At 40.6% G+C, this 24,847-nt stretch overlaps 1 protein-coding gene across 6 annotated transcripts in view; it reads left to right on the top strand.

Annotated features, from left to right (window-relative positions):
* Positions 1–24,847, top strand: part of SLC4A4 (solute carrier family 4 member 4) — a 231,487-nt gene that overhangs the window by 132,822 nt on the left and 73,818 nt on the right. For 5 of the 6 annotated variants that reach the window (XM_052683190.1, XM_052683188.1, XM_052683187.1 and 2 more), the window contains 5 exons: positions 1,300–1,435; positions 7,811–7,971; positions 10,658–10,837; positions 16,829–16,924; positions 21,625–21,701. In XM_052683190.1, the coding sequence (XP_052539150.1) occupies positions 1,300–1,435; positions 7,811–7,971; positions 10,658–10,837; positions 16,829–16,924; positions 21,625–21,701 (650 nt within the window). The remainder of the gene's footprint in view (positions 1–1,299; positions 1,436–7,810; positions 7,972–10,657; positions 10,838–16,828; positions 16,925–21,624; positions 21,702–24,847) is intronic. The other variant, XM_052683193.1, reaches the window with a different exon arrangement.

Raw genomic sequence — 24,847 nt, 5'->3', positions numbered from 1 at the left:
TCAACTCTTGCATAATAATTTAAGAAGAAAGCTATGGAAGCTTTGTTATGATTATTATTGTTATTATTATTATTTGTGTGTGTGTATTTTATATATATACACACATAAAGGTATGTGACAAAACAGGAAAGGGTATGTTTCTTCCTGGTTCATTTTTCACATTACACACTGAGACTTTGTTTACCCTTGAAGAATCAGTGTTGATTGGACAACCGGTGTAATTAATTATATTGCAACAGACAGACAGCTGATCTTTTGAAAAGAAAGGAGTTTTTAGCAGGACTGTTCAAAGGTCATGGTCTGCTGTTAAACTCTAATGCTAATAAACATTTCTTCAGAAAGATGTCTGTCTTTAAATTTCACAGTATCGCACCTTCATTTTAAAGTGATATGATAAGAAAAAAGCTGTAGACCCCAAGAAGTCCTCCAGCGATGCTGCTTTTGGGGCATGGGCTTCAGGTGCCTTTGGGAGATGCATTTTGGTCTTGGCATGCATACGGCCACGTTTTCAATTGTTCGAGTTGCATCTGTTTCTTAACTAGGAAGGGGCTTCTGCTAATTTTTCTTTACCATAAGCACAGATGACTTTCACTTGCACTACCAGAAGAGCATGTGTTGGCTATAGTTCCTTTTGTCTAAATGGCCAACTCTGTTCCCAGTGGTACAGTTGTTTTTTTTCAGTTCATTGGTGCTTGACTAAATGCATTCAGTCACATTCTTCATGTATAGATGAGACAAACTTTCTGTTAAATATTCCCGTGTTTTCTAGCAATAGGGCTGGGAAGGTTATGGCTTGCCTTGCGGGCCAATGAGAGCATGAGCTGGGCTGGCAGGGAGGGGAAAGCCAGCCATGGGATGCTGCCACAATAAGCCCCAAAACAGTTTGGCTGAAACTGGTTTTACGTCATATAAAAAAGGGGGCTAAGGATCTCAGCTGATCAGAGTACTAAAGGTCCTTGGGCACGCACCATAGAGCATATTGGTTTTGAGCTTGATAGCTCTTTCTTTTTACAAGGGCTGCAAATTGCTGTGACATAGTTAAGGACTGTAGAAAGAGGCAAGTTTTCCTGAACTTTACTCCCAGCTTGAAGTTTTAAGAAGTAAGTGAGAGGCGAGGAAGGGAAGAGAGGGTGATACACAGACCCTCGCTCACGCCCCTCTGTCCCACGAGTAGGATGTCAAACGGAAAAGACGGCTTGGAGAAACAACTGAATGGCTTTGGGGAGAAGGGGAAGGAGAGAAGCCGCACATCCCTGGTCATCTCTCAGGCTGTTAACCGCAGTATTTTCACCTCTGCAGTCTCCCCTGCTGCTGAACGTGTCCGCTTCATTCTGGGAGAGGAAGATGACAGCCCAGCACCCCCGCAGCTTTTCACGGAGCTGGATGAGCTTCTGGCCGTTGATGGACAAGAAATGGAATGGAAGGAGACTGCAAGGTGGGTTGGTTTTCCTTTACCTCAGAAATCTCATGGGAAATTCCTCTTTATGTGCTAATGTCCATATTACTGGATGGCTTGGAAAATCCACAGTAAAGAGCCTTTATGGGTGAAATTATCTTTCCTGGATAAATCAGAGAATTCAAGGATTTGATTCAATATGAATTTAAAACCAAATCTAGAAAAATTGGAGTGCCAGATTTATTTGAATGGGTTGTATATGGAGAATCAAAATCCGCATGGACTTACCTAGTGCTTTGCAAACAGTGACGAGATTAGGGCAAGAATAAAACATCTGTAGAATAAATACATTGTAGATGTATTAAAACTTTTAATTCAGTTACTCAAAAGTACGTTTTAGCCTGGCTCCACCACACAGCACAAGTTGGAACGTTTATTACTCCGTTAGTGATGAAAATTTATTTTAAATAGGCAAAAGATCCTGAAGATTTTTTCTTCTGAGGAAATCATTCAGGATGTGTGTTAAGTGCTGGTTTGAATTGCCCACTTTGAGGTTTTTGACCAAATTCTCTTCTTGTTTCTTTAACGGTGCTTGTTTAGGACGGGAATGGAGTTTTTTGTGCTGTATTTGACACAAGTTATCTATAGCTTATTCCTGAGTATTGCAAAAGGAGCCGTTGGATAGGATACAGGATCTAAAAGCTGCTGTTTATCTCCTCTAGCCTTGTGATGTTAACTTTTTTTTCTACAGTGAAAATATTTTTCCTGGTCTTGCCTTGAAAGGTAAGCTTTTAACTGCAGATGCTGTCAAGGGCTGAAACCTTTCCCTAGAAAGGGGTTCTTAACTAGCTGGTGAGCAGCCGAGGGCTTTGCCTTTCCTATTTCCAATCCCCCTTTTAGCTCTGGGCTTTTTATTTCCCTTTTTGTGGCTCTGCTAAGCCCTTTTACCACCTTCCAGTCTTTAGGGCCCCTGCTGTGTTTCAGAGGTAGTCAGTCCATCTTGTTTGGCTACCTTAATCTTTACCTGATGAACCATTCCACCACCTACTCCTTTACCCCCTTATCTCTATTTTTACTTCTATATCACTTGCAGAACCTATTTAAAGACTTTTCACCTTTTACCCTTCAACTCCTTTCTTATTGGTCATCCTTTTCTCCCTTTATTGCTTTTTGTGCCTCTTATCGTTAGTTCAGCACTTGCATTTTGTCATATGTACCACCCACCCCTGTACAGATCTTTAAGAAGGGTTTTTAGTGACAATTTGTTGAGGCTTTGTTGTTAAGATCAACAAAGATTGTTTTTGTTGTTAAGATCATTTTGTTGTTAAGATCACTTCAGATCTTAATGGTATTCTTCATACTGAGCACTATATGTTTTCTTGTTTTCCATATTAATACTGGGAGCTCGACTTTCCTGGAATCCACAAATACTAGCCATCAAGAGAGAGAGTGATATGTCCTGCATGACATATGACAAAATACATGTCTTCAGAGACATCTGCTTCTAGATTCCAAGGAACTTGTTGATGCTCTTTTACTATCAGATATCAGGAGAGAAAAAGAGGTGTTTTTTTTTTTCTTCTCTGGTAATGCTTCCAGGTTTTGTGTTTTCACACATCTTCAGAAGAAGAGCTAATTGGAGCTGTATATATAATCCTTTCTAACAGTATGTGTATATTACATACTGAAAGAAGAGATGCCATGTTCAAGCACAGTGTATTTCCTAACCTTGGCTAACTTCCTGATGTGTGTGTGTTAGTTTGTTGATGGTGATCTTTCATGTTGTATTCTTGTTCAGGATTTTTCCGTATCTTCCTGAAATGACTTAATCTTGCAAAACCAAACCTGCTGAAAGCTACTGTGTGGCTCTGCTGCAGGACATACCAGCTTGAGCTGGCTAACTCTACTTCAGCAGGTACAGGAGCTGCCTGCTCTGCTGCTCACTGGAGCTTTGGGTCTGACTTGAACGATGGTAGAAGCTGTCAGGAGAGAAGTGTTTGAATCATCAGAGTTTAGCAAGTGGGTACTGTCCCTTCTAGAGGCATTTCAGTCAGCAGAAAAACAACCAGTATGTCGTGGAAAATTTCTGTCAGGAACCTGCAAGATACTGATTAAAAGATGCTTCCAGAAGAGGTCCTTTTGTTGTTTTGATTCTTTATTCACATGAGTTCAGTGGTCTGTGCTCCAGCCCTGGTGTAAATAGGCTACCATTCCTCCCTGTGCACATTTCTGGTAGTAGGTAAGGTCAGCCTGTGGCCAGGGCTTGAAAATGTCCTACTCCTTTTCATGATCCTCTTGCCTGTTAGCATGGTATCTAGCCGTGGTTAACAATAAAGAAACATTTTGGAAGAACATTCTCAGTGCAGACAGTGCTTCATAACAGCCCTGTGTTAAATGCATTAAAAATAGAGCAGTAAAAGGGAAGGTTTATTGCTGTTAAAGGTAACCTGAAGATTTGGGTTGCTAGGTATTCCCAGTTGGGCTTTTTCTGGAGCTTGTCCATCCACGCCAAGTAAATTGATTACAAGTTCTTGCACCGATATGCATATGTTGCATTTCACTGATAGCTAAAGGATACAGTGCAAACTATTAAAAGGGAAAGGCTTGAAATATCTGGAGGCTACCATCTATTTTGAGGCTCAGTTCAGTACATTTTGGAACCAAGGTGTGTGCACCATAGTGGGGACTGTCATTCTACAAGGCAGGGAGATGGGAGGAAGATCATGAGATAACAGTGAGAAGGAATGAAAGATATGTGAGCTGGTGGATAGGCATTTCAAATCTTTAATTATGGTCTGTTTCTTTACATAAGCTCTCTCAAACAGTACATTTACATCCTTCACCTCTTTTCCCATTCTAATATTATCATACCTTTTATGCAATCCTTTTTAGAGCCTTAAAAATAAGAAAGATGGGTCCTGCGTAATGGTTAGCAGATATAATTGCCTTTACAATATGTGCACACTGGACATACTTGAAGACTCCCAGAGATACATTTGAAGAGTGAGGTTACTCTGGAGGCAGCCAAGTGCACCGATGGCAGATTTTTCTCTCAAATCTTTGCCCTTTGGAGCTGGTGGTGGTCAATACGTTCCAGATTTCAGAAGTCCACAGTGCCAATTTGCTGGAGTCAGCAGTTTAGTTTCTAAGGTCCAAGAGTCATAACACAACATGGATGTTATTTGTTACATTGTAGTTTTTTCTAATGTGGTCACTAGAATTTTTCTAGCTTTGCCCTGAAACAGCACGTTACCATTGGGATGCAGGCACCTTTGCCTTCAATGCTCAGGAGACTCTGTTCTGAGATTTATAATCCTAAATACATCCAATTGGAAAACTTAACTCTACTGTCTCTTTTGTCCTTTCCACTCTCCTCCACCCTAAAGGTCCAGTGCTTTCTTCCAGTGCTCACCTACTTCCCATGCAACTTTCTGGGTGTGAGTGAGCTTTTCTGCAGCGTGACGTGTTAAAAAAAAAAAAATAAAATCATTTTAGCCTGATGTATGGTCTTCTGGTTGTTTATTTCTGATAGCACATAGTGTCCTACTTTGTCCTAGTTTTTAATGGTGCTTTTGTGGCCTGGCACAAGGGAATGATTTTTGCCATAACGTAGATGTACGCTATGCAAAGTGCCGAATGTATGTCTCAGTATGTTTAGGCTCATTTTCTAAACATTAACAGGTATTCTTGGTGTATCCTCAAATCTCTATCAAAGAGAGGGGATGTGGATAGCTGATGATAACTGTACAGTAGCAGTGTATCTTCTGGTAGGTTAGTTGAGAAATATTGCAGCAGGAGTGAATCTTCCATGGATTTCTCTTGGTGTAATGAGGAATGACCACATTGTTCAATGTCCTCAAAGCCACGTTTGCCTTCAGAGTGGCACCTTTGGCTCCTGGGAAGTGGATTGGGCTGTCTTTGTTTCAGATTTGGCTCATATTTATCTCTTCAGTTGTAATCTGTGGATGAAATAGCACACCAGATTGATTCAGTTCAAACTGAAGGTGCCCACTTGCTTGTAAGCTCGTGCTCTTTGGTAAACCGGAGTATTTAGGTAGGTGAAGCGTGCAGTGGGGAATAATAATACAAAACAAACTAAAGATAAAATTTGTTACTTGTGTGGAGGGCCATGTGGAAAGCATTGCCTGAGTACTTGCATATATGCGTGCATTAGGACTTCAGAGGGGACTTCAGAATGTGGTATTCAAAGCTATTTCAGACCATTTGGAGAGCATCTCTGTCGGTTTTCAATGAAGTGGATGGGCACAGATTCTCCCTAGGAAAATGGTTATTCCATGCTCTATAATGTTTTGGAAGAGCTGAGTGACTGTCAGTGAAGCTGAGAGACTCTGCTAAATCTGTCTGGTGGCAGGTCCAACAGATTTGAAGTTTTGTGTTATAATTAGGAAAGTACACAGAAAGCAAATATTGACAGTTGTGAATTACATAAACTTTCACCAAAGGTACAAACCCTTTATAATTTGCAGCCTTTGTTGTTGCAGGGTAAAGAGCGTCTCATTGCACTTGACTCAATCTACCCACACAGCTATACAAACAAATACAGAACATGTCCTCTGAACTCCACAGATCTGCAGATGCCCAAATCCCTTTGCTTTCCTAGCAAACACTCAAGTGTTGTGGACAGAATAGAACCTTATTTCTCAGATATTAAGTTCAGTCTCATTGCTTGGGTTAAAATGCGGCTTTTTAAAAACAAAGTCTCAAAAGAGATTATTGCAGTTGAAAAGCATAATTAATTAATCCTCAAGTAACACATTTTTCAGGTTTGCATATAATTTCACTTGGTGTTAATAATATTCTTTGAACCAGTTTGCAATCTTCCATACCCTTAAGTGTGTTTTTTTTCTTAATAATCCCCTTGTATTAGTCACTGGAATTTCATTTAGCCAAATATATTAAAATAGTATCTCAGGACAGGATTAGAACATCTTCTGCTTTGCAATTGAGTTGCATTGAAACACTTTTTTTTTTTTTTCCTCCTGCTCTCTGTGCTCGCAGTGAAGCTGTAGCCAGGTGCTGCAATAAAGGAAGAGGCCACTGGCATTTCTCTCACCTTTGTTAATAGGCTAGAGCGTAATGTCCCTCTCTGTGTCCCACAGGGCTGTGTATGCATTCTTCAGCTGTGTCCCCCTCTGTGCCAGCACCTTGCTGGCAGTGGCAGGAGCCTGGAGCAGCAGCGGGACGTGCTCTGCCTGACTGCCCCGCCATGGGTCTTGGGACACAATCCCTGGGCTAGAGCTCCTGCTTGCCCGAAGCCATGACATGGGTTTAGGGGTGTAAAGAGTGTTTTGTACAGAGCAGTATTAAACCTATTTAACCTTTGCTTGAACCTTCAGCTAGAGAGATGAGCTTTCTGTTTTTTCAGCCTCACTTTGTTAAATGATTAAACAGTGGAGAGCAAACGGAGGGAAACAACAAAACCTTTAATTTCTGTCTTTTCCATTGGTGGTTCGCTTGTCCTCTCCAGAGCATCTTCAGATCCACTTAGGATGTGCTTCTCCCCCCTGCTCTTTGCCTTGTGCCAGCCTGCTCCTGTTGGTACTGTTCAATGCTCCCGATTGGTGGCTGGTCTGCTGAGTCTTGGCAAAGCCCTGATGCTTTTCCTCTGCTTGTATGCTTGAAGATGACTTGAGTCTTATCCAGTGGAGCTGTGGCAAGGATTGTGGGCAGTAGAAAGAAGAGGGATGTAAAAGCTGAGATCTATTTCCTGATTTTTCTGCCTTAGCATTCTCTGTGGTTTCCTCACACTTTTCCTGCTCTGACCTTACTCAATTTGCTAAACAGGAGAGGAAGTTTTCAGATTGTATTGTGTAGATTTGAATACTCAAATGCAAGTCACCCTATTTCCAGAAATGCTGATTTTTTTTTCTATCTTCTTCAGCACCCTTGGCTACTTCAAAGTGGTTATTAAGCATCAATTTAATTACCTGGAGCTGCTGAAGCAGTGCTAGAGCTTTACTTGACATGATGCAACGTATTGGGTTAGGTCATGGGTGTCTGCAGGTTAGACATGCTTGGGTTAGGTGCTGGGTGTGCAGCCCGGGGAGGGAAGGAGATGCCAGCAGAGTTGTTGAAACTGCCTCTGTTTTCTTGACCTGGAGCAAACATGAGGTAAACGGTGTTAGCTTAAGTCTTGGTGAAAGCTATTAAAGATAACATGCTTTACCTCTCATTTGCAGTAGTTTACAAGCATTATCACTGCTTAACGAACACATACCAATTCATTAAGCCTTTGCAACTTGATTGTGGATTTGTGGGCTTAGAGATGCGTGGGAAAATGTGTATGCTTGAACTCGTTGGTATGTTATGATGTTTCAGCTGTCTTGCTTCTTTCAGATCCATGCACAGGGTGCAACAGCTTTAACACAGTCTCATTGCTTTGCCCTTTTGTAGGTGGATAAAGTTCGAGGAGAAGGTAGAACAAGGTGGGGAACGATGGAGTAAACCTCATGTGGCCACATTATCCCTGCACAGCTTGTTTGAGTTAAGGACATGCATAGAGAAAGGCTCAATAATGCTGGATATGGAGGCCTCTTCTCTTCCTCAGGTAGTGGGTAAGTAAGCTTCCTTGGTTCTTGCTCTAAACAATTCAGTTCAGCTTACAATTGACCTCTGTGGTGGTTTCCTTTGAAAGCAAGAAACTGAGCATCGCTGTTTTTGCTCCTTTGTTTTCACTGAAATACTCAAGAATTTATTATTGCCAAAGACTTCCTGGAACAAAGTGTGAAATAAGTGTTAGAAGATCCCAGGCTTTTTCCCCTCTTATTAGGGGTAGGAGTTTGAAGGCAGCCCATCCATTTTCACTGTATAATAAAACCACTACTTTTTCATTAAAGGAGGAAAACAAAGAAATAGTCCTCCTAGGAATAACAGAAACCTAGAAGAACCTCCAAGTAGGAGAAGGATAGCCAATGTATGAAAAGCATTCTTCTCATTTCAGGAAGAAGAGCGAAAGAATCTGCTTCAGTGATAATTATGCTTGCTTTGAATTATCTTTTGGTTTTAAATAGAATCATTTGGATCCTGAGGTAGATATCCTAAATTTACCACGTGTTTGAAAGGAAAGGCATACACTGACTGAATTTGTTTACAACCAGAAATGTGACATTTAAGAGGCTACCTCACTCAGAACAGGAATGCCCATCAAGTATTGCTTTGAGCAGAACAGTTGCAATCTAAGGCTCATGTGGTCAGATTGTAGACTGTTTTCAGATGAATTTGCAGGCTGGGCTGCTAGAAGCAGGTTTAAAATAAAAGTGCTCCTCTGTGACAAAGGTGGATGAAGAGCAGTCACAGGATCAGTTTAAGCTTCCATCTGCTGAATGGGATAGCAGGGTTTTTTTGCAGTCAAAATAGCTGTGGCCCAGGATGATGCTCAGTGACATTGCTGAGAGCTATACCATGTTCCCAGTGACGTGTGGAAAGTCATACGAAAATAAATCTAAGAAGTGAGCCATCCAGTGGAGATACATTTAAACAGTATCCTGAATTTAGAAGGCATTGTGTGAAGAGGTGTAGAAGTGCAAAATGAAACAAAAATGCCATAGAACTTAATGCTTTGAATCCTAATCTCAGGCTTAGTATTTTCCTGGCATAAAATAAAATTATCACGTGACAAGTGTTGGATTAGTTTGTAAGAGTTGAAGTTAGAAGCTACCTACGGAGTTTTGAGCTGCTTATTTTTGTAGGTGCTTGACATGGCATTGTCTTCCTGTATTTTTTGTGTCTGTATAGCCCAGTACATGACATTACAAAGTTTTTTGTTTGTTTTTTAAAAATAAATTATTCTGGTTGAAGTCACTTTGAGATGTCACCTTGAATAACCTTTTTCATCTCCCAGATGAAATGTAATTTCTGGGACATTAACTCACAAGTTAGTGGCTGCTGTTGCTGTACTACTGTTCTGTGTGGGATACTTGTGCTGCTGTAAGTCCAAATCCTTACTTAGATGCAGAGGGATTTCTAAGAAGCCTGCTGGCTTGGTTTCCAGAATTATTTAATCATGATAACTTTATTGATTTCTAGTAGTGACAGGCAGGAAAGTAAAATGCACGGAGCTCTGTTGACTTGTGTTACATCAGAAGCACAAAAAGGAATAAATACTTGCCAGATGGAGAAGGATAAACTTGATAAAGAAAGGCATGTTGTTCTAAGGAAACATTCCAAAAATCACTAACAAGAAACATGAACAAAAGCTTGCAGAAAAACAACACTTAAAAAAAATAAAGCTTTTGTGTACATGTATATAATTGTTCTTTTCTGAGTTGGAATGGAAGTCTGAGGCTCTTTTCTCTAGTGATTTGAAGAGGCATTAATTCTTTAGAAGAAGGTGACTTTCTGCCTCACTGAGTTAGCAAGTGTGGTGAGTGTTCTGCCTCCACTTTCCCATAACTTTTATTATTAGCACAAATAAAAGTTACTAGTAGACAAATAAGAGCTGCCACTTTCCCCTGGGGGATGGCATGTTAACTGAAATAATAAAGGGAACAACTTAATGTGAAATTTATTGCACAATAGAGATTTTTGTAATAAGTCAGGCTACCTTTACTCCTCCCCTGTGGGACAAAGGAACAGAGGAGAGAATTGATGGAAAGCAAGCAGTGAGTTGCAGATTGATGATGGTTAAAGGCTGAAGACGAAGTCCTATAACATGTTGTCTGAAAACAGGAGCAGGTTCTGCCATCTGTAGTTGCTGTCATTTTACTTCAGTTACCAGAATGAAAGATTTAATTAGTGACTCATCTCCAGGACTTTTTCCTGTAGATAGATTAGGTTTTAGCAGGGGCCTATTGAGGTGACTCAGGGCTTGCTGAAGCTGATAGAATTTTTGCCATGCTATTTTTGAAGTCATACTGGAACTCACGATGTAGTTACAGCTTCTTCTTAACACAGGGTTGGAGCAGCCCTCTCTCTGAGCTAAGAGCAATCTTGTCCTGTGAAAGGTTGTTTGGCAACCTACTTAATGGCATGAAAAAAAAAAAAGAACAGGATTTTGATGGAAAATGTGTGTGTTGGTGGCTTATGGGTTTTCCTCGATGGAGATGATTCTTACATTTCAAGAAATGTTTATAAGAGATTCCCATTAGAAATAAAGTGGTATATCTGGTGGTAACTTTGAGATGGGGAGGAAGGAATTCAAAACAGGATGGTGAACATCCTCTCCTCTCCTTTCATGTAGTCAAGTTCTGGGCTTTGGGATTCATTTTCCTTTCCCTTCTCTCATCTCTTCCTGTGCAACAGAAATGATTGTCGACAATCAGATTGAGACAGGGCTCTTGAAGGCAGACATGAAGGACAAAGTCACCTACACGCTGCTCAGGAAGCACCGGCACCAGACCAAGAAGTCCAACCTGCGTTCTCTGGCAGACATTGGAAAGACCGTCTCCAGTGCAAGTAGGATGTTTACCAACCCCGATAATGGTAATGCAGAGGCTAACTGGCTATAGCCTTCCGTTTTAAAGCAACCCACCAACCTTGCCTGCCAAAAACTAACCTTGTTGCCATGACAATGCTTTTCTAACGCATAATTAGCGTAGCAAGACCCGCACTGATGACACATCAGTGTTGGGCTCTGAAGGCTGCTTTTGCCGTGGCACATTGCTCTAACCCTATCTTCACTGGACGGAAAGGGAGAGGAAGGGAGGTGGCAGGCAGCAGGATGCAACAGGTATGTAGGTGGTGGTATAGGAACAACATTAGGAAAGAGAGATTTACAACAAACTCTATGTGTGCCTGAACCCAAAAGTCTGATCATCTGACATGCTTGGGCAGAGATGAAGCTTTTGCGTGTGTTCGATTTTTTTATTTTTTTTTAATAGATTGTGTCAATGGCACTCTTAATCAAAAATTATGTGAGAGTAAAATCTAGCTTGCATTTTATTGCCATACAATCATTGTCCAGTGTGGGTAAAGCTCATTTCCATTTTGCTTTGTTCAACCTAAAATTGTTTTGTGGTGTATGTCATGTATGCATCTCTATTTCTCTTTTAAAAATTACTGTATGTGTAGTGCTTATTGTATGTAGTGTTGTCTGTATAAGTTTGTGTGTGTTTGTGTGTGTGTGGATACAGACAGCTATAGAGGCCTTGGCAGTGGCTCTGTACTTACTCAAACACTGAGATTTGCAGTCACGTTAGTAGTAATGTTAAAAAATTTTCGTGTCTTCGAGTTCTGCAAACTGTCTCATGTTGCAGTATGAAAACTTGTCTGAAAGTTGCTATTTTAAAACACCCAGAAAAAGGAGCAAGCTGATACTCATCTTGCTGTCTCTAAGGCCTCTAAGCTTTCTGTGTTCTGCTTCTAAAGCTTGCTCTAACATTTCTCCCTCACTAATTACCTTACTTAATTAATATTTCCTACTTTTCATTGTCCTTGGCTTTTGCTACAGGTGTGTATGTGCATGTGAAGAATATTTATTGCTCTCGATAATGCATCTTATCACATACCAGTGTCTTGATAATTGAATGAATGAAAAAAATGAACAGAAACATGAATTGAAGAAATGTCCTAAGTGTGCAGCTTTTTGGTGAATATCCCTGCAGGAGTCCAATGGAGCAAAGACCAGGACTGTGCGTTGGACTGTTGCTCCTTCTGCTTATTTTTCAGACCAGGCATTTCAGATTGTATCATAGAATGGCCTGGGTTGAAAAGGACCACAATGATCATCTAGTTTCAACCCCCCTGTTATGTGCAGGGTCACCAACCACTAGATCAGGCTGCCCAGAGCCACCCATCCAGCCTGGCCTTGAATGCCTCCAGGATTGGGGCATCCACAGCCTCCTTGGGCAACCTGTTCCAGTGACTAACTCACGTTTGTTTTCAGTTCGCCTCAAAAACTGTGTTCTTCCACCACATGTTCTGGGGCTTTCTGCTGTCTTCCCCTCTGGCCTTCCAACAATTTCCCCACTGTTTGCTCCCAACTTCTGTTTAAAAAAATACACTCTGAGATGCACTCACTTGATTCTTGGCTCCAACTGCAAATCACCTGCTTAAGCATAGGCACTTTGGCACTCATGGTCATGGTGGCATAGAGACCTGTTTTTGTGCCTGCTCATGGTATGTTTACAGTGCCACAGTCAGGCCTAATGGCTCTCAAATTGTAAGGGAAGCTGAAAGACAAACTCCTGGATATAAGGAGTGCCTGTGTTTGGGCAGTGATAGACTCTTTTCCTATCTTATGGTTAAACTAGTAACCAAGCCTACTGTTTTATTCTGAGTACTTAAGTAATTCCTAAGGTGTAGAAATGTAAAGAAACCTTTAGGATTGACTATATGGTATTGGTGAGATTAGTGTCTCCTTCAGACTTGCCAACAATTTAACTGAAAGGGTTAAGACTTGCTCTATTTACAACGTGCATCCACCTTCTACCTCTGTCTTGCTTCTATCTTTGCTGAACTATATGTTTGTAACAGCCCCCTTGTTTTTCAGCAGCCGGTGAGTGTTGGCAACCTTTCCTTTCTGCAGCTAAAGTCACTCACTGAGGAGCCATCAAAAGCTCAGAGTGTAAAGAGGAATTAAAACTTATTTACAAGGTTTGAGGGTAAATCATAGACAATGTCTTATCACTTGGATGATAAATCCTGACGCTTTACCATAAGGAGTTAGACACTCAGTACTGATTTAAAAGTAAATAATATCCTACTTCTCCAGGGAGGTTGACTTTGGTAAAGGGCACTCATCTAAGTTTTCACTCTAGCCACTGCTTATTTTTCATGGCTGTGAGCATCCTTTACTCAGACAGTAGGTGTTTTAGGTTTCCATTAATTTCTCTTTTGTATTTAAGGAGACCAATTCTTAAGAAATTATTTTCTGGCTTTGCTTGGCCCACTGGTTGACCTTCGGCAACTTCTTTCATTTTGTTTTGCCTCTGTTTCCTACCTAGAGTATTCATGTGTAGTGAGAATGTAATAAAGCATTATGTTTCATGACAATTCAAGTACTTCTAAGGAGGGAGAGACTCAAATACAAAGGGAAATACTTCATGAATAGTTGTTGCTGTTATTTATTATTTACACTTTAATGAAAAAGTAACTCAGTGAAACACATTCTGGAGTTATACTATGCTCCCTGGAGTTCAATGAGTGTCTTCCATGTAATTCTGAAGGCAGAATTTGTCCTTTACACAGATAAAATTTTAATGAATCCGACAGGAGTGCATCTGCCTTTTAGCATAGCTAATAACAATAATAAAAGGGCCATCAGCCCCAAGCACTCATAAATTTAACTGGAGTTTCATTCCAGGTAGATATTTCCTTTCAGTTTCTGCTTTATTGTTCCAGTGTCAGTGAAACTTCCATGCAATATTCATGCTGCATCCAGGTTAATGAGAATGACAGTCATTCTGGACACAGGGACTTGTGCAGTGCTTAAGTCTCACCTTCATATAGTAGGTTTACAGGCTGGTATATTTAAAAAACAACTTGGTGTTCTGCTCAGCTGATGTTTACTGATGTTATTAAAAAGGCTAACTTGTCATCTTTAGACCTACCATAAAACACCTTGATGGAAATTACAAAGTGCTCTGCTAATTTAGTTTGTGTTTGTTAAAGGTTGTTAATGAAATAGCCACTGAAGCTTAACTAGACCCTGTGGTATGTTATGTATAAAAATGTTATGCACTGTATTGCTTTTAGTGGACAATCACGATTCTTTTGGAACTTATGATTCTGACAGGTATCTAATTACATTGAATTACTTCGAAAAGCATGCATTTAGGGAGCACTTTCAGATGATGCCATTAGCAGGGATTCTCACGTGATTTTCCCTAATATTTTTTCAAGTTAAACTTAAAGCCCAAATTAAACAGTGACAGACTTTTTTTCAAGGACTTTTGTTAGAAATCTGAAAATACACCCTGGGTCCCTGGTCTTCAAAAACTCTTAAGTGCATGTATCTCATTTCTTTCAGAATGACAAGGTGACAAAATCTTAAAGGCTTGAAAATTTTCTTTGTGGTAAACTTGTTAGAAACTACTATTCTGGTATTTATATAGGTCATTCACAGTTAAAAGTTTTGAATTTGAATACATATATATATATGTATACATATTTGAATACATATATCTTAGAACAATATATGCAGAAATATATACATATTTCTGCATAAGTCAGGAGAAAAGTAAATAAGCAATAAGTTGCTAAGATGTAGCTTATTACATATTGGAGGTGCTGACACAGCTGCCCAGAGAAGCTGTGGATGCTCTATCTGTGGAGGCTCTCAAGACCAGGAGGGATGGGGCCCTGGGCAGCCTGAGCTGGTAGAGGGCAGCCATGCTCATGGCTGATCTTTAAGATCCCTCCCAACCCAATACGTTCTATGCTCCTTTGATATTGCAGTGAGCATTGTGAATTTCTTTATAAAAAGTATTGTGGTGCTCTCACTTCTGTCTCTGAGTGTCAGGCCTAGGTGCTAGGATCTGACAGCACAATTTTGTGAGCCTGTGGCAGCTCTGTGAGCTGCTTGTAGACTCTGAGCAGCCCACAGAGCGGCCGTTTGCCTTCCCTCATTGCAGTGCCTGATGCTGACTGGTCCGGCTGCTCCTGTGCATTGGAGAGCCGCAGCCAGGCTGACTGTGGCTCTGCAGCAGGCAGTCATCCTGCTCCCGCTGCTTTTGCTTCACTGCTCTTTTTGATGACAGCCTACAGAGCAATCAGATTGGCAGAAGCGTTGAGCTTCAGAGTGGCAAAGGTGTGCAGTGAGTGCTTTTTAATCATAACTGTGTCATGAAGATGGCTCCTTACCCTTTCCTAGTGCTTGTGTTTATGGGAGGATGTTTTCTCAGTGAGCCTTTTGCTCTTGAGAAAGAAACTGCAAAAGATGATAATTTCTTGTTTGACGCTTAGTGGAGGAGGATAAATCAAAGCACTTCTTTGCTGTCCACTCAACAGGAAAAAGATGATTATCAAAAAGCTGAGCAGACAAAGCTGTACTAAGCAATTACTAAAAGTTACCTTACAAAGACAGCGCCCTTTTCATTTCTATTGGCAGAGAGCTGAGATGTCTGATACGTTCGTTGAGGGCCTTTAGATACGTTCCAATTGAACTCTTGCAGAGTTTTTGTATGTCATGTTTTGTTAACTGTCTTTCTGAGAGTTCTCTGTGTTAATCCAGTTGTGTCCTTTCCTGGCACAGGATGCAGCATTTGAAGTGAGCCCCTCCAGTAGATAGTGCATACACTAGACACTATCCAGCAGCCTTTGCCCAACTGGCACCCCTTTGAGTCATAATGCAGATCTGCCATTGGTTTGCCACTGTATAAAATGAGAGTAGTGCTCACTGTTCCTTATGAAGGTGCCTGAGGACTGTCTCCTAATCATTTGCCAGTACTGTGATGAGGATATTTGCTATGCAGTGCATATTTTCCTCGGTTTTGCATAAAAGTTTCATGCCTGCCAGCATTTTGTATAACAACACCTGTGAGAGCCTTTGGCAAAAGTGCTGAAGAGCAGTGATCGAATTATACTGAGGGCAAGCTGGTGGAGGCTGTAGAAAACTGTAATGTGTTTATGTGTGAGTATCTAACCCTCCTAAATAATGGCATGCTCCCCATCACCATATGAATGTTCAAACACCTAACAAATGTTTCTATTTTTGCTGTGCTGACAGAATTTTGGTACCAGCTAAAATAGCAATTCTACCTTTTAAGTGCATTGGCTACTGTACTGAGAGAATGACTGCTAGCAAAAGCTGAAAACTTCCCCTGTGATTTTTTAAATACTATATTGGAGTTCAGCCTTATTCAGTTGAGTATTTATCGCAGAAACTGTGTCCACAGTCCTTCCAGTGAGCTGAAAGATATAATGTCAACTGAATAAGGAGGAGCACAGGAGAAGAGAGATATTCTCCAGGGACGCTTGGAAAAAAAAAAACACAACAACAACCCATGATGCATTTATCCATTTGCTTTATTTGAAGCAGTATGGAATGTAGTGTGCCTTTCCAAGCCCTAAGTGATGTACATCAGGGTATGTATACAGTCAGGATGCTCAAAGTTGGCTCCTACAGGGAAGCAACTTTTTTTTTCCCCCCCAAAAAAGCACTGTGTTTGCCATTTTTACTAACTGCTTTGCTTCCTGGGACTGCTCAGCACAGCTCAAATCTCAGCTGCCTTCATCACTTGTTTGAAGTCTACTTCTGAGATGCCTGAGTTTTAGACATAAAGGATGAAAGATTGGCTGCAGACTTTGCCAGCAGGGGACATTCTGTGTTCCAAATAAGTAGGCTTGCTTCTTTTGTTACCAAACTATACAGGAAGGTGCACTTCTGTGTAACCGCAAATGTTCAAACACTGTCTCCTAACTCGCTTCTTTGTGCAACTGCATGAGCATTTTTATTTTTTTTCTTTGACTTTTCAACTTTGCTCTCTTCCTCCCCTCTGCTGCTGCCTCTGTCTCCTGCTTGCACCACAAAAGCACGCAGCCCACTCCAGAGCTCCGTGCCCTGCCTAGCGACACGCACGCTGGATGATGAAATCCAAGTGCAGCACAGCCCCAGCGTGGGATGGCTCAGTAAGTCAGAGACTGGGATGTGGGGAGTGGGCTGGGGGGCTTCCAGAAGGAAGGATGGGTGACTGGCATCAGCTGATGCCTTAATGCTCACTGCTGCATGAACGGGGCCAATAGACTGGAAATCCATTCTTGAGGGAATGGAATAGCTGCTATACTGACTGCCCATTTACCCCCACCACACCCTGCTCTTTTTTCACTCTTTTGCTTTATATGTTTGTTTTTCCTTCCATCTCTGGTGGAACAGGTAGGTCAGTCTGCACTCCCTTTCAGGAAGTAGGCTATCTTGTAACCCATCTAGCAAAATTTCATTCATGTGTTGAAACATCCTTTGGCTGTTGAGAGCGTCTCATGAATTTTGCCATCAATGTAATAAAATAAATGCAAGAAAGTTAAATATTTTAATTTCCATATAAATTAAATACAGAAATAGGTTTCCTTTGTCACATAGCTCTCAGACGCCTCCAGCTTTGTCTCTCTGTGATGAGCTGGGCTTTTCTCAGGCTGCGTGTCATTTTATCCTTGTAAAATATTACTCACTGGGAGACTTGCTGATCACAGAGGAGTGAGCTGTTTCCACAGGAAAGCACAGTCTGCTGCTCTGATGACACAAAGATGTTCTTTATAAGCCATGGCAATATGTAGAAATCTGAATTTCAGGATATTGATTGTGAAGGATGACTACCAAGCTTGTTAGTAGAATGAGGCAGTAAAATAGAGGAGTTTGGATTGATTGCCTTTCTTTTTGCATCAGTACTTTACTGAGCACAGCCAAGGAGAGATTCATGTTGCCTTTGCCAAAGAGATGGCAATATAATTGAGGCCTGAATCATGTAAATACCGTTAGCAAACAGTGCTAGGGTGATCATCGTGTGCTGAAGTCTTTGGCTGAAATTTCAGCAGCAGAAACCTTTTACATTACTGATTTGTTTATGGCACTGAGAGTCTGTAGACTGATAGGCTTGTTGCTTTCTTCTGCCTCTGTATTTTTTTTCCACTCAGAGAAGCTGTACACCTGAGGACTCAGTCCCCTCTTTCCTGTCTTTCTCACAAGTGATGTTGCTGGGCTTGCTACATGTTTCCCTGTCACGGTCATCTTCAATGTTTGAGTTTGCTCTTATGAGAAGCTCATTACACACAACCAAAAAAATGCCACATCCTTCCTGACTTCAAGTCTTCAGTGGTGCAGCTGTTACAAACATGAGTTTGGAGATCTGGGCTGTACAGATTTGAATGATGATGTCCACAAAGCCAAATGGCTTTTGGTACAGGTTTGCACAAAACACATCCTGCATTTGTAGCAGCATTTCAGTGGCTTTACTTCACAGTCAGTATAAATGCAGGGATTTGGGGCAAACTTCTAAATGCAAGCTGTGGCGCAGTCAAGTTTCTTAGGTCAGCAAAGATGGTTAAAGGTGATGCTTATGGTTTCCAATCTGTCACTGGCTGAAGTAAGAAGTAAAACAAGAAGTTTCTTTACAGAAAACAGAAGAGCAATGTTGAATTGCCAGCTAGAGATTTATGGGTGAGAGGGGGATGCTTTTCAGCCTGAGGATTGTGACAAAGAAGTTTCATGAGACCCTTCAGCCCCACATGTTCATGCTTTTTGTACAGAGCTTTGTCTGGTGCCCTCACTTCTGAGCTCCATTCCCTTGTCCTTTTTTGGCCTTGCAGAGGTAATGCTAGCAGTGATGATTTAAGAGCATTTACAAGGCCATGTTTGTAGGGAAATGCGGTATCTTTATTAAATAGAAGCGGAAAGGGTGCAAGTTTTTTGGCACATTGGTCTGTCTGTATCTGGAATAAAAATGAGAAACCTCAAAAAAAAAGGATTCTCTGAGAAGAGCTACTGTAGTTTGGTGTGTTTATGGTGACTGTGCTGGGAAATTGAGAGAAAAGGTAATTGCTGCTTGAGAAGCAGAGAGAGGTGATAGTTATTAGCCACTTCCTTTAGCAAGAAAGGGTAGTAATCTTCTAACAAATCTGCAGTCCCATACTTCTAGTAATAGGGGAAATACATGCTGTAGTCCAGAAAGTTATCAGCTATGAAAGCTGGGGACTCTAATTTTCAGGACTGGACCCAGAAATCTGTAAAACTGCCCAAGTGGTGCTCAGGAAATGAAGAGAGCTTTAGCACATGCCTTACTCTACAATTATGCAGTGCAGCACTTCTGAATAAATTGTATTAAAACCATGTTTAACAACCCTATAAAATAAAATCATCTGCATTTTCTGCACTTCTTCAGAACGTTTTGGAAGCCATATTTAGTTCCTTCTCAGCTAGAGGCATTAGCCATTCCGAGACTCAAAGGTATCATGATAAGGCTGGAAGAAGAGGAAATGGGTCTCTGTGCTGCACTCTCCCTGGCTACAACAGTGGAAAAGCTCTCACGAACCGGTTTTGTGCAGGCAGGCTGTGTGGGATCTGCCCATCTCCAGGGGACTCTGAGCTTCTCCAGATCTGTTTAACTCCGCTGAATACTTTTTTCTTTATTTTCTATCACTTGCCAGCACTTAAATGAACTGATAGGGACTTTGCTTTGAGTCACTGACCTGCATGGAACCAATTACCAGTGTGAACAATCTTCACGTTTTAAAGAAAGTGCTTCCCTGCCTTTTCAATTGATTGTATTGGCTCAGATTTGCAAAACAGCCATGTGCATTTCTATATAGAGCTTCAATCTTTCATTTTAATTTAACACTATATTTATAGATTTGTCAAAGATTTCCCAGAGTTTTGGCAGTATCTGTGCAACCTTTCAAAGATAATTAGTCACACCATGTAAGAAAAAGGAGCCTTGGATTTCAGTAATGGGATTCAATTTTCCAGGAACCTGCTTTTTAGAAAAAAAAATAAATATATATAATAAATCCATCTAATCTTTTATTATTTATTAAATATCTACATCTCAAAGTGTTACGTACACCTTTTTAGAAACACAAAGTAATGTCTCTTCCACGTAAGAGATGCAATGTACATAAACAAGTTTAATCGCTTTTTTCCTGTTTTGCATACATGCTTATCTCCTCTGTACAGATTCATATCAAACAGTCAATCAAGTGCTGTAAATATTTCTAAGTTTGGCTTGCTAATAATTAGGAGAATGGTTACTTATATACGTAACTTAAACCAGTCCTTCAAGTGGCATTTCTCATGCTATGAATAAACACATTTGTAAGAACTTAGTAGATATAGGTGGGGTCTTAAGCCTGGCAAGCAGTAACAACATGAAGAAGAAAAATCTGAGGATATTCCTTTTATAAGATACACTTGTGCTTCGTTTTTGCTGTGTCATCATTCCTGGATGTGGCAATAATGCACAGCATATACTGTGATTCAGAGTGGCTCATGAGAAAGAATATCATAAATCCGTCTCTGTATATATGAAACATATTGTAAGGAAAACAATATCTCCTTTCTGGGGGGAAAGGAGAGGGGGGGGGTTGTCCAAATCTTTTTCTTATGACTCCTTGTATTTATTAGTTGTTATTTTATATAATTATTACCTATTTCTTGATATTCAGATATATTACCAAGTTCATTTCTCTGTGGGAGTTGCTGAAAATTTGAACTTTCATTTTGTTATGAATATCAAACCATAAGTTTAATCACTGTTTTCTCAAAACATACACTAGCCTAGAGATATCTCAGAATTTGGGAAGTGCCTCAGTGCAATTTCTTTCTGAGTGTTTTCTCTCTTTCCAATTATGCTCATGATCAGAAACACTGGTAAGAGCTCTTGTTGCTATGCTTCAGGTTTCTGGGAGAAGGGTGAAAAATTTCAGAACAATTATTAAAGAGCGTGCTGATTGCTGAGTGTTGGGATGTTGTATCCATCCCAGAAGTTTCTTTGCTATTCTATGATTTTTCTTCTTTCATGATTATGGCTATTTCTAGATTTTCTTGCAAGTCCTTTAGAACTATTTTCATATAGTCAGCTACTCTTTGAGAACATAAGAGTAAATAGAAAAGTAATCCAAAAGAGAGTAAGCAGTGATTGAATGCCATCATGTCAAGCTTAGAGGAGCAGCTGGCCTTTGAGAGAGAAGTGGAGTTTAAAGGCTTTAGCTCTTGGTCTCCAGTACTTTTCTTTCTCTCTGAAGTATCTGGTGTCAGGAACTGGAGACTTTTTTGCCTATTGATTTGACACATGTGTTGTTTCAAACAGTAAAACCCCTAAGGTTCATGAGTTTATTTAATATGGCTAGTGGTAGAAAAGTAGAATTTTGTTATCTGCTGTTTCAAAAGACCAAGAGCTGCCAACCTTCCTCCTGTGCGCTGAAGTATTGGGTGCAGAAGAATGCAGGCAGATAGCATCTCTGTAGGATAGCTATGGCAAAAGGTTGGCAGTAAGAAGGGAGTGCCCCCTGTTCTGTAAAGAATGGATGACCCAGTTGCCTCTTTCAGCAGCCAGTTGCTACTTTGCTTCCCCGCCAACCCAGACAGGAATTAGGAGATGTCCTTAGATATTTTTTTGCAGTCCTATGAGCTGTGAGAATGCTTTGGGTCAGAGGTGAACAAGGTTTAGAATTTTTCTATCCCATGTGCCACGTGAAGTTACAGAAAGCAGCCTGTCATGGTCTTAAATTGATCACATCAACTTCCCACGTGCAAGGAAAGGTGTTGCTGTAGCCTGAGCCTCTGTGTTCTTCTGACTGGATTTAAATAGGTGCTTTAATTGGTATTGGCATTGTTCTTACAGGCAGTCCAGCCATGACTCACAGAAATCTGACTTCCACCAGTCTGAATGACATCTCTGACAAGCCTGAGAAAGATCAGGTAAGCTTCAGATTCGGACTTTGCTTAGTGATGTGTTTGGTTAGGAGCTGGGTATTGAGGAAGGAATAGTTGTACCAGAGATCTGAAGAAAAAGAAGAAAGTGAGCAAGGTGAGTCAGTTATTTCCGAGTCCTGTGACATGTCTTACACTTCATCAGCCCTTGTTAAACTCTTGCAAGATGTGAAGCAAGTACCGCCATATATGGAAGCTGCCTGGCATCCTGCTGATGTCTGTGAGAAGGGAATGGATGGCATCCTGATCTTGATGTATCTAATCTGCTTCCTGCTGAAAAGAGGCTCTTCAGGGTTTCAGCAGAGGTCTCACAGCACAGTAGCTCAGGTCAAGCAGCATGCCAGGGTTTATATTCATAGGTGGGATGGAGTAGAGCCAGAGCCTTGAGGGGGATGTGTCCCCACTACAGCAGCTGCTGTAGTAGAACGTGTTTCCTCACCCTTTGTGGTGCTTCTGAAATACAGCTATGCTAAAAGGTAAGTGTGGAAGAACAGCTTCAAAACATAGATGAATAAAAAGGTTAAAATTGGTCTTTAGTGCCTGCAGAACTGAACTCTTTTTTACCAGTCTCCAAAAAATTTGTCTGATTTTTCAGAGTGATGTTTATGGCATTATCATATGGACTTTGTGTGTGTTGTCCTTACTTAAAGCTTAAGAGTGTGAGGGGTGTAGTGATTCTTTGTGAACTCTCTGAAACCTGGTGTTTAAATGAGATCTCTACAAATTTCAAAAAATGCTCTTGGTTTATAAAGTGGGTTATTTTCAAAGCATGACCATTTGTTTTGGTAAACCTTTTTTTCCCTGCATCTTTCAACACTCTCTAGTCTTGTGATTATTCTGAATATGAATGAGAGTTACCCTAGGAAATTATTTAGGTTAGATAGTATATGCTCACCAGCTGAGGAAAAAACTCCAGTCCTTCGAATAAAGCCTGGTTGTATTCTTCTGGAAGTGGAGCTCTTCCATAAAGCGACAGAGCAACATAACTGTAGAAAAAATGAGTTCCGCTTAATTGAATGTGGCATACCTGTTTTTCTCCAGTCCTCCTGTCCTTTATTCCTCACCTGGCATGCAGTTTGTGCTACTGTTATTTTCAGATACTAAAAAGTATGTTATCTTCCTCTTCAGTATTTGAAAAATCCACACAAAGGAAAGAAATGGCTGGTAAGGCAAACAGCCCCATAATGTTGAATGTGCAGAGTTTATGTAATAGAGCAATGAAAAAAATTCCCTCTGGTACCTCCTTTAACATACAGAAAATACTTCAATGGAAAAAAAAAGTGCAGTGTGTTTTGAAGTATTTTTCAGTTGGAACGTACGGCTGCATTTATTTTTTTCTCCAAAATACTTTTACTCTTACCTTGAGTATGGCTAAGTACATAATTGTAAAATCGCTTTTTCACTGGAAAGACTGCTGGTTTACATTTTTAATTAGACTATAATTGGGGTCTTAGAGCGGCAGAAATCTAGGTCTGAATGTTGCAGCAGGCTTCTTAGATTTCATTAGTACAAGTGGTCTCAATTGTTCCTCCTACTGAAATGTCTGTGGACACGTACAGATAATAGAGTTTTTGTCTAGATTTGTATACTAAAATGTTTTGGTGGGGCTGATACTGAGTTCTGCTAATAAATCCAATTTGGAAATGTGCTCCAAAGTTTTTAGCTTTTGGTATAGATAATACTTTACTGTTTACAGTGAAAACTGTTACTTTTAAACTAACAAGTTCCAAAAAGCCGCTTAGTTAATTAGCTCATGTCCTTCTGATGAACTTTGCACAATGGAACCCTTGTACTGTATGCTTGTTGAAGCTGGTCTGAGAAATCACCTTAGCTCTCAATTTTCATTACTGATCTACTGAAACTCCTGTCCTGATAAAATCTGTGAGACTGTGATGATGCCTGGCAAATTTCTTGAGCAGAAGTTAGCATGCTGTACAGGCACGAGGGAATAATTCATGGTGTTATGACAACAGGAGCTGGAAAGAGAACAGATTCTTGCCTTGACATCAGAGTGACTGGCTTTCATTATCTTCATATCCCATCTGGAAGCCTGACAGTTAATGAGGCCATACAGTGAGATATCAGTCTACTGAAGAAAGAGGCTGCGCTGTTTTCTATTTATCTGTGTGTGTGTGTGTGTATCAGAGGTCAGTTTGTCTTTAAACTGTGACAGTCTGAAATTTGTTGGTAACAATTTCTTGGAGTTATACTGGGACCAGATCTTTTCCATCAAACATTATTTTTGCATGTATAAAGGAGAGTATCGTGTGTGTGTGTGTTTTAAAGGAAAAGAAAGGCTTTGAACAAAGTTTAATATAGCATCAATAATTTTCCTGCCTACCCACACCCTTACTTTCAATTTTGCAATCTTTAATACTAATTGGAATGATGCCATTTACAGTAGCGACAATAAAACCAGAATCTCCTTTTTATCTGTTTCTATAGGTTTTTACTGAGCAGAAAGACACCTTGGTAGAATTAAAGTAGAGGGTTCTGGATGCTCTTTCTTCAAAGTGTGAAGTGTACAGCTCAGATGATGTTTCCTGTCTTTCTCCCTTCTCCAGTACTTTGCCACTTGGAGAAGTGGTGGTGATGAATGCTTTGGAATTACAGTATGCCCACAAGCCCTCTCTTAATGAGGTTTGAGAGAGCAGGTTTTGTGACTGTCACACAGTACTACGTGGAAAAAGATGTGGATCATCCATTGGAGCAGCTCTTGCCAGCGGGTCCTGGACTCCCCTTGCTAAAAGCAGCTTAGCACCTGAAAGTGGCTGTACTTTTCAGTACTTTCAGCTTACCTAGGAGTATCTTTTTACCCAATTTCAGTCTTCAACTCCAGGGATCTTTAACTTTGTGCATCTTGAGAAGCTGTGTCTCCACTCAGCAGCAGTTCCATCACATGCTGTTGGAAAAGCAGGCTGATCCTGGGTACCCACCTGCTGTATTTCCCAGGATGTTGTAAGGTCTGAGTGGAAAACTGGTGTCTTCTGTTGTATGATCCTGATATTTCTTTGCAATGTGTTTGCAAAGAAAATCTTCTCTCTGGAGCCAAACCTGGTGCAGATCTCTCTTGGCAGTCTGCAGTTGCCACGCCACCAACAGGTCATCTGTCTTCAGCAGGGACCTTCCAGATT

This window comes from Tympanuchus pallidicinctus, unplaced genomic scaffold, assembly GCF_026119805.1.
Source record: "Tympanuchus pallidicinctus isolate F22 unplaced genomic scaffold, pur_lepc_1.0 scaffold2, whole genome shotgun sequence".
Classification (NCBI taxonomy): Eukaryota; Metazoa; Chordata; class Aves; order Galliformes; family Phasianidae; genus Tympanuchus; species Tympanuchus pallidicinctus.
The sequence above is the reverse complement of the archived record's forward strand: the minus strand, read 5'-3'. Positions and strand labels throughout refer to the sequence as shown.